The sequence below is a fragment of the Centroberyx affinis genome, unplaced genomic scaffold (genome assembly GCF_046629955.1).
Source record: "Centroberyx affinis isolate AG114_WGS23_722 - 3 ecotype Tasmania unplaced genomic scaffold, CSIRO-AGI_Caff_v1 ptg005727l_1, whole genome shotgun sequence".
Taxonomy (NCBI): Eukaryota; Metazoa; Chordata; class Actinopteri; order Beryciformes; family Berycidae; genus Centroberyx; species Centroberyx affinis.
Window position 1 is genome coordinate 2109 of NW_027282892.1, and position 11179 is coordinate 13287.

At 49.8% G+C, this 11179-nt stretch overlaps 1 protein-coding gene across 1 annotated transcript; it reads left to right on the top strand.

Annotated features, from left to right (window-relative positions):
• Window positions 1-436: 436 nt before the first annotated feature.
• Window positions 437-11179, top strand: LOC139667722 (GATA zinc finger domain-containing protein 14-like; the record flags this gene model as incomplete). The annotated part of the gene is made up of 15 exons (XM_071547214.1): window positions 437-528; window positions 745-1084; window positions 1319-1871; window positions 2454-2670; window positions 3019-3440; window positions 3836-3899; window positions 4108-4508; window positions 4882-4885; window positions 5230-5753; window positions 6834-7253; window positions 8302-8305; window positions 8638-8867; window positions 9291-9458; window positions 10546-10550; window positions 10889-11179. Coding segments are annotated over 15 exons (3735 nt in total), but the record flags the coding sequence as incomplete, so codon positions are not given.

The window sequence follows — 11179 nt, forward strand, 5'->3', positions numbered from 1 at the left end:
ACAATTTTTGTTCAAACCAAACTAAAATTATAACTGCTAAATACACTGTTTTAAAAGACCATTTTTTAAATCTATTAATATTGAGATAAAATGAACTTAAATGAATCTAATTATAACCCTATAATTTTATTTAATTATTATTGAAACCAGTTAAACCATTACCAGTGCAAAATAAGATTAAAAAAACAAAAACAAAGCCAGAAATAAAAGACATTAAAAACAAAATGATGTAATGTATAACTTTTTTTTAAAGGTTGATAGAAAAAGTTGAGAAAACAAAACAAAACAAAACCAACAAAAAAACAATATCCCAATAAAGATTGAAATATCTGTGTCATATGAACCTGTCTTGTTGATAACATTTCTTTCTTTTTTGTGTTTATACTTAAATCTCATTCAAGAGCACAACTAATGGAGCTGACATCACAACAACAAGATCACCAACTACAACAACAGCACCAACAAGTACAACAGCTCCTGCAACGACCACAACAGTGGCACCATCAACTACAATAGCACCTCCAACAAGTACAACAGCTCCTTCAACAACTACAACAACTGCTCCAACAACTACAATAGCAGCAACAACAACTACAACAGCTCCTCCAACAACTATCACGGCGGCAAGAATAACTACAACAGCTCCTGCAATGACCACAACAGCAGCACCAACAACTACAACAGCTCCTCCAACAACTACCACAACAGCACAAACAACTACCACAGCGGCACCAAAACCAACAGCTCCTCCAACCACCACAACAGTGGCGGCAACAACTACAACAGCTCCTCCAACCACCACAGGTGTCCAAACTACAACTACAACAGCAGCCCCAACAACTACAACATCGGCACCGACAACTACAACAGCTCCTCCAACCACCACAACAGCGGCACCAACAACTACAATGGGAGCACCAACAACTACAACAGCTCCTCCGACAACTACCACAGCAACACCAACAACTACCACAGCAGCACTAACAACCACAACAGCAGCCCCAACAAATACGACATCTCCTCCAACCACCACAACAGTGGCACCAACAACTACAACAGCTCCTCCAACCACCACAACAGTGGCGCCAACAACTACAACAGCTGCCCCAACAACTACAACAGCTGCTCCTACAACTACCACAGTGGCACCAACAACTACAACAGCTCCTCCAACCACCACAACAGTGGTGCCAACAACTACAACAACTCCTCCAACCACCACAACAACTGCAACAACAACTACAACAGCTGCTCCTACAACTACAACAGCAGCACCAACAACTACAACAGCTCCTCCAACAACTGTCACAGCGGCAAGAATAACTATAACAGCTCCTGCAACGACCACAACAGCAGCCCCAACAACTACAATAGCACCTCCCACCACAGCGACACCAACCACATCAACAGCTCCTCACACTACTACTACAGTGGCAAAAATAACAACCACAGCTCCTACAACAATTACCATAGCAGCACCCACAACTACAACAGCAGCCCCTCCAACAATTATCACAGCAGCACTAACAACTACAACAACAGCCCCAACAACTACGACGGCTCCTCCCACTACCACAGCGGCACCAACAACTACAATAGCACCTCCAACCACCACAACAGCTGCTCCAACAACTACAACAGCTCCTCCAACAACTACATCAGCAGCACCAACAACTATAACAGCTCCTGCAATGACTACAACAGCAGCCCCAACAACTACAACAGCTCCCATTACTACCACAGAGGCACCAACCACTACAACAGCAGCCCCAACAACTACCACAGCGGTAACAACAACTATAACAGCTCCTGCAACGACTACAACAGCAGCACCAACAACTACAACAGCTCCTCCCACTACTACCACAGAGGCACCAACCACTACAACAGCAGCCCCAACAACTACAACAGCTCCTACAACAACTACCACAGCGGCAACAACAACTACAACAGCTCCTCCAACCACCACAACAGCTGCTCCAACAACTACAACAGCTGATCCAACAACTACATCAGCACCAACATCTATCACAGCGGCAAGATTAACTACAACAGCTCCTGCAACGACCACAACAGCAGCCCCAACAACTACAATAGCACCTCCCACTTCTACCACAGTGGCACCAACCACTACAACAGCAGCCCCAACAACTACAACAGCTCCTCCAACAACAACCACAGCTCCTCCAACAACTACCACAGCAGCACCAACAGCTACAACAGCAGCCCTAACAACTACGACAGCTCCCCCAACAACTACCACAGTGGCACCAACAACTACAACAGCTCCTCCAACCACAACAGCTGCTCCAACAACTACAACAGCTCCTCCAACCACCACAACAGTGGCGCCAACAACTACAACAGCTCTTCCAACCACCACAACAGCTGCTCCTACAACTACAACAGCAGCACCAACAACTACAACAGCTACTCCCACTACTACCACAGAGGCACCAACCACTACAACAGCAGCCCTAACAACTATCACAGCGGCAACAACAACTATAACAGCTCCTGCAACGACTACAACAGCAGCACCAACAACTACAACAGCTCCTCCCGCTACTACCACAGAGGCACCAACCACTACAACAGCAGCCCCAACAACTACAACAGCTCCTACAACAACTACCACAGCGGCAACAACAACTACAACAGCTCCTCCAAGCACCACAACAGCTGCTCCAACAACTACAACAGCTGATCCAACAATTACCACAGCAGCACCAACAGCTACAACAGCAGCCGTAACAACTACAACAGCTCCCCCAACAACTACCACAGTGGCACCAACAACTACAACAGCTCCTCCAATCACCACAATAGTGGAGACAACAACGAAAACTGCTCCTCCAACGACCACAACAGCTGCTCCAACAACTACAACAGCTGCTCCAACAACTACCACAGCGGCACCAACAACTACAACAGCTCCTCCAACCACCACAACAGCTGCTCCAACAACTACCACAGCGGCACCAACAACTACAACAGCTCCTCCAACCACCACAACAGTGGCGCCAACAACTACAACAGCTCCTCCAACCACCACAACAGCTCCTCCAACAACTGTCACAGCGGCAAGAATAACTACAACAGCTCCTGCAACGACCACAACAGCAGCCCCAACAACTACAATAGCACCTCCCACTTCTACAACAGATGCTCCGACAACTACCACAGCGGCAACAACAACTATAACAGCTCCTGCAACAACAACCACCACAGCTCCTCCCACTACTACCACAGCGGCACCAACAACTACAACAGCAGCCCTAACAACTACGACAGCTCCCCCAACAACTACCACAGTGACACCAACAACTACAACAGCTCCTCCAACCACCACAACAGTGGCGCCAACAACTACGACAGCTCCACCAACCACTACAACAGCAGCCCCAACAACTACAACAGCTCCTCCCACTACTACCACAGTGGCACCAACAACTACAACAGCTCCTCCAATCACCACAACAGCTGCTCCAACAACTACAACGGCTGCTCCAACAACTACTACAAGGGCACCAACAACTACAACAGATCCTCCAACCACAACAACAGCTGCTCCAACAACTACAACAGCTGCTCCAACAACTACCACAGCGGCACCAACAACTACAACAGCTCCTCCAACCACCACAACAGTGGCGCCAACAACTACAACAGCTCCTCCAACCTCCACAACACCAACCACTACAACAGCAGCCCCAACAACTACAACAGCTCCTCCCACTACTACCACAGTGGCACCAACAACTACAACAGCTCCTCCAATCACCACAACAGCTGCTCATACAACTACAACAGCTGCTCCAATAACTACCACAAGGGCACCAACAACTACAACAGCTCCTCCAACCACCACAACAGCTGCTCCAACAACTACCACAGCGGCACCAACAACTACAACAGCTCCTCCAACCACCACAACAGTGGCGCCAACAACTACAACAGCTCCTCCAACCACCACAACAGCTGCTCCTACAACTACAACAGCAGCACCAACAACTACCACAGCGGCACCAACAACTACAACAGCTCCTACAACCACCACAACAGTGGCGCCAACAACTACAACAGCTCCTCCAACCACCACAACAGCTGCTCCTACAACTACAACAGCAGCACCAACAACTACAACAGCTCCTCCAACAACTGTCACAGCGGCAAGAATAACTACAACAGCTCCTGCAACGACCAGAACAGCAACACAAACAACTACAACAGCTCCTCCCACTACTACCACAGCGGCACCAACCACTACAACAGCAACCCTAATCACTACAACAGCTCTTCCAACAACAATCACAGCTCCTCCCACTACTACCACAGCGGCACCAACCACTACAACAGCAGCCCCAACAACTACAACAGCTCCTCCAACCACTACAACAGCAGCCCCAACAACTATCACAGCGGCAAGAACAACAACTATAACAGCTCCTCCAACAACAACCACAGCGGCACCAACAGCTACAACAGCAGCCCTAACAACTACGACAGCTCCCCCAACAACTACCACAGTGGCACCAACAACTACAACAGCTCCTCCAACCACCACAACAGTGGCGCCAACAACTACAACAGCTCCTCTAACCTCCACAACACCAACCACTACAACAGCAGCCACAACAACTACAACAGCTCCTCCCACTACTACCACAGTGGCACCAACAACTACAACAGCTCCTCCAATCACCACAACAGCTGCTCCAACAACTACAACAGCTGCTCCAACAACTACCACAAGGGCACCAACAACTACAACAACTCCTCCAACCACCACAACAGCTGCTCCAACAACTACAACAGCTGCTCCAACAACTACCACAGTGGCACCAACAACTACAACAGCTCCTCCAACCACCACAACAGTGGCGCCAACAACTACAACAGCTCCTCCAACCTCCACAACACCAACCACTACAACAGCAGCCCCAACAACTACAACAGCTCCTCCCACTACTACCACAGTGGCACCAACTACAACAGCTCCTCCAATCACCACAACAGCTGCTCCAACAACTACAACAGCTGCTCCAACAACTACCACAAGGGCGCCAACAACTACAACAGCTCCTCCAACCACCACAACAGCTGCTCCAACAACTACAACAGCTGCTCCAACAACTACCACAGTGGCACCAACAACTACAACAGCTCCTCCAACCACCACAACAGTGGCGCCAACAACTACAACAGCTCCTCCAACCACCACAACAGCTGCTCCTACAACTACAACAGCAGCACCAACAACTACCACAGTGGCACCAACAACTACAACAGCTCCTCTAACCAGCACAACAGTGGCGCCAACAACTACAACAGCTCCTCCAACCACCACAACAGCTGCTCCTACAACTACAACAGCAGCACCAACAATTACAACAGCTCCTCCAACAACTGTCACAGCGGCAAGAATAACTACAACAGCTCCTGCAACGGCCAGAACAGCAGCACCAACAACTACAACAGCTCCTCCCACTACTACCACAGCGGCACCAACCACTACAACAGCAACCCGAATCACTACAACAGCTCCTCCAACAACCACAGCTCCTCCCACTACTACCACAGTGGCACCAACCACTACAACAGCAGCCCCAACAACTACAACAGCTCCTCCAACCACTACAACAGCAGCCCCAACAACTATCACAGCGGCAACAACAACTATAACAGCTCCTCCAACAACAACCACAGCTCCTCCCACTACTACCACAGCGGCACCAACAGCTACAACAGCAGCCCTAACAACTACGACAGCTCCCCCAACAACTACCACAGTGGCACCAACAACTACAACAGCTCCTCCAATCACCACAACAGCTGCTCCAACAACTACAACAGCTGCTCCAACAACTACCACAAGGGCACCAACAACTACAACAGCTCCTCCAACCACCACAACAGCTGCTCCAACAACTACAACAGCTGCTCCAACAACTACCACAGCGGCACCAACAACTACAACAGCTCCTCCAACCACCACAACAGTGGCGCCAACAACTACAACAGCTCCTCCAACCACCACAACAGCTGCTCCTACAACTACAACAGCAGCACCAACAACTACAACAGCTCCTCCAACAACTGTCACAGCGGCAAGAATAACTACAACAGCTCCTGCAACGACCAGAACAGCAGCACCAACAACTACAACAGCTCCTGCAACGACCAGAACAGCAGCACCAACAACTCCAACAACAACCACAGCTCCTCCCACTACTACCACAGCGACACCAACCACTACAACAGCATCCCTAATCACTACAATAGCTCCTCCAACAACAACCACGGCTCCTCCCACTACTACCACAGCGGCACCAACCACTACAACAGCAGCCCCAACAACTACAACAGCTCCTCCAACAACTACAACAGCTGCTCCAACAACTACCACAGCGGCACCAACAACTACAACAGCTCCTCCAACAACAACCACAGCTCCTCCCACTACTACCACAGCGGCACCAACCACTACAACAGCAACCCTAATCACTACAACAGCTCCTCCAACAACAACCACATCTCCTCCCACTACTACCATAGAGGCACCAACCACTACAACAGCAGCCCCAACAACTACAACAGCTCCTCCAACAACTACAACAGCTGCTCCAACAACTACCACAGCGGCACCAACAACTACAACAGCTCCTCCAACCACCACAACAGCTGCTCCAACAACTACCACAGTGGCACCAACAACTACAACAGCTCCTCCAACCACCACAACAGTGGCGTCAACAACTACAACAGCTCCTGCAACGACCAGAACAGCAGCACCAACAACTACAACAGCTCCTCCCATTACTACCACAGAGGCACCAACCACTACAACAGCAACCCCAATCACTACAACAGCTCCTCCCACTACTACCACAGAGGCACCAACCACTACAACAGCAGCCCCAACAACTATCACAGCGTCAACAACAACTATAACAGCTCCTCCAACAACAACCATAGCTCCTCCCACTACTACCACAGAGGCACCAACCACTACAACAGCAGCCCCAACAACTATCACAGCGGCAACAACAACTATAACAGCTCCTGCAACGACTACAACAGCAGCACCAACAACTACAACAGCTCCTCCCACTACTACAACAGAGGCATCAACCACAAAAACAGCAGCCCCAACAACTATCACAGCGGCAACAACAACTATAACAGCTCCTGCAACGACTACAACAGCAGCACCAACAACTACAACAGTTCATCCCACTACTACCACAGAGGCACCAACCACTACAACAGCAGCCCCAACAACTACAACAGCTCCTACAACAACTACCACAGCGGCAACAACAACTACAACAGCTCCTCCAACCACCACAACAGCTGCTCCAACAACTACAACAGCTACTCCAACAACTACAACATCAGCACCAACATCTATCACAGCGGCAAGATTAACTACAACAGCTCCTGCAACGACCATAACAGCAGCCCCAACAACTACAATAGCACCTCCCACTTCTACCACAGCGGCACCAACCACTACAACAGCAGCCCCAACAACTACAACAGCTCCTCCAACAACAACCACAGCTCCTCCAACAACTACCACAGCAGCACCAACAGCTACAACAGCAGCCCTAACAACTACGACAGCTCCCCCAACAACTACCACAGTGGCACCAACAACTACAACAGCTCCTCCAACCACCACAACAGCTGCTCCAACAACTACAACAGCTGCTCCAACAACTACCACAGCGGCACCAACAACTACAACAGCTCCTCCAACCACCACAACAGTGGCGCCAACAACTACAACAGCTCCTCCAACCACCACAACAGCTGCTCCAACAACTACAACAGCTGCTCCTACAACTACAACAGCAGCACCAACAACTACAACAGCTCCTCCCACTACTACAACAGAGGCAACAACCACTACAACAGCAGCCCTAACAACTACGACAGCTCCCCCAACAACTACCACAGTGGCACCAACAACTACAACAGCTCCTCCAACCACCACAACAGCTGCTCCAACAACTACAACAGCTGCTCCAACAACTACCACAGCGGCACCAACAACTACAACAGCTCCTCCAACCACCACAACAGTGGCGCCAACAACTACAACAGCTCCTCCAACCACCACAACAGCTGCTCCAACAACTACAACAGCTGCTCCTACAACTACAACAGCAGCACCAACAACTACAACAGCTCCTCCCACTACTACAACAGAGGCAACAACCACTACAACAACAGCCGTAACAACTATCACAGTGGCAACAACAACTATAACGGCTCCTGCAACGACTACAACAGTGGCGCCAACAACCACAACAGCTCTTCCAACCACCACAACAGCTGCTCCAACAACTACAACAGCTGCTCCTACAACAACAACAGCAGCACCAACAACTACAACAGCTCCTCCCACTACTACCACAGAGGCACCAACCACTACAACAGCAGCCCCAACAACTACAACAGCTCCTACAACAACTACCACAGTGGCAACAATAACTACAACAGCTCCTTCAATCACCACAATAGTGGAGACAACAACGACAACTGCTCCTCCAACCCCCACAACAGCTGCTCCAACAACTACCACAGCGGCACCAACAACTACAACAGCTCCTCCAACCACCACAACAGCTGCTCCAACAACTACAACAGCTGCTCCAACAACTTCCACAGCGGCACCAACAACTACAACAGCTCCTTCAACAACTGTCACAGCGGCAAGAATAACTACAACAGCTCCTGCAACGACCACAACAGCAGCCCCAACAACTACAATAGCACCTCCCACTTCTACCACAGCGGCACCAACCACTACAACAGCAGCCCCAACAACTACAACAGCTCCTCCAACAACAACCACAGCTCTTCCAACAACTACCACAGCAGCACCAACAGCTACAACAGCAGCCCTAACAACTACGACAGCTCCCCCAACAACTACCACAGTGGCACCAACAACTACAACAGCTCCTCCAACCACCACAACAGCTGCTCCAAATACTACAACAGCTGCTCCAACAACTACCACAGCGGCACCAACAACTACAACAGCTCCTCCAACCACCACAACAGCTGCTCCAATAACTACAACAGCTGCTCCAACAACTACCACAGTGGCACCAACAACTACAACAGCTCCTCCAACCACCACAACAGTGGCGCCAACAACTACAACAGCTCCTCCAACCACCACAACAGCTGCTCCAACAACTACAACAGCTGCTCCTACAACTACAACAGCAGCACCAACAACTACAACAGCTCCTCCCACTACTACCACAGAGGCACCAACCACTACAACAGCAGCCCTAACAACTATAACAGCTCCTGCAACGACTACAACAGCAGCACCAACAACTACAACAGCTCCTCCCGCTACTACCACAGAGGCACCAACCACTACAACAGCAGCCCCAACAACTACAACAGCTCCTACAACAACTACCACAGCGGCAACAACTACAACAGCTCCTTTAACCACCACAACAGCTGCTCCAACAACTACAACAGCTGCTCCAACAACTACCACAGCAGCACCAACAGCTACAACAGCAGCCCTAACAACTACGACAGCTCCCCCAACAACTACCACAGTGGCACCAACAACTACAACAGGTCCTCCAATCACCACAATAGTGGAGACAACAACGACAACTGCTCCTCCAACCACCACAACAGCTGCTCCAACAACTACAACAGCTGCTCCAACAACTACCACAGCGGCACCAACAACTACAACAGCTCCTCCAACCACCACAACAGCTGCTCCAACAACTACAACAGCTGCTCCAACAAGTACCACAGCGGCACCAACAACTACAACAGCTCCTCCAACCACCACAACAGTGGCGCCAACAACTACAACAGCTCCTCCAACCACCACAACAGCTGCTCCAACAACTACAACAGCTGCTCCTACAACTACAATAGCAGCACCAACAACTACAACAGCTCCTCCAACCACCACAACAGTGGCGCCAACAACTACAACAGCTCCTCCAACCACTACAACAGCTGCTCCAACAACTACAACAGCTGCTCCTACAACTACAACAGCAGCACCAACAACTACAACAGCTCCTCCAACAACTACCACAGCGGCAACAACAACTACAACAGCTCCTCCAACCACCACAACAGCAGCACCAACAACTACAACAGCTCCTCCCACTACTACCACAGCGGCACCAACCACTACAACAGCAACCCCAATCACTACAACAGCTCCTCCAACAACAACCACAGCTCCTCCCACTACTACCACAGCGGCACCAACCACTACAACAGCAGCCCCAACAACTACAACAGCTCCTCCAACCACCACAACAGTGGCACCAACAACTGCAACAGCTCCTGCAACCACCACAACAGCTGGTCAAACAACTACAACAGCTGCTCCAACAACTACAACAGCAGCACCAACAACTACAACAGCTCCTCCCACCACTATCACAGCAGCAACAACAACTATAATAGCTCCTGCAACAACCACAACAGCAGCCCCAGCAACTACAACAGCTCTTCCAACAATTACAACAGCTCCTGTAACGACCACAGCTGCCCAACCTACAACTACAACAGCAGCACCAACAACTACATCAGCTCCTCCAGCCATCACAACTGTCTATACTACGACAACAGCAGCATCGGCAACTACACCTGCTCCTCCATCAACTACAACTGCATCACCCACAACTACAACAGCAGCACTAACAACTACAACAGCTGTTCCAACCACCATAGCTGCTCAAACTACAACTACAGCTCCAACAACAGCTCATCCAACCATCACAACTGCAATAACTGCAGCAGTTCAAACAACTACCACAGCAGCTCCAACTACTATATCAGCATCCCCAAGCATCACAACTACCCCAACTAGATCATCAGTAGCAACAAGTACAACAGCTCCTCCAGCCACCACTACTGTCCTGACTACAACTACAACAGTAGCACCAGCAACAACAGCTGCACCAACAACTACAACAGCTGCTCCAACTGCCACAACTGCCCAAACTATAACTACAACAGCAGCTCCAACAACAGCTCCTCTAACAACTATAACATTTACACCAACTACTACAACCGCAGCACTTACAACATTTACTTTTTCACCAGCCCCCACAGCATCTCTTACAAGTACATTGGCAGCACCAACAACTACCCTCCCTAG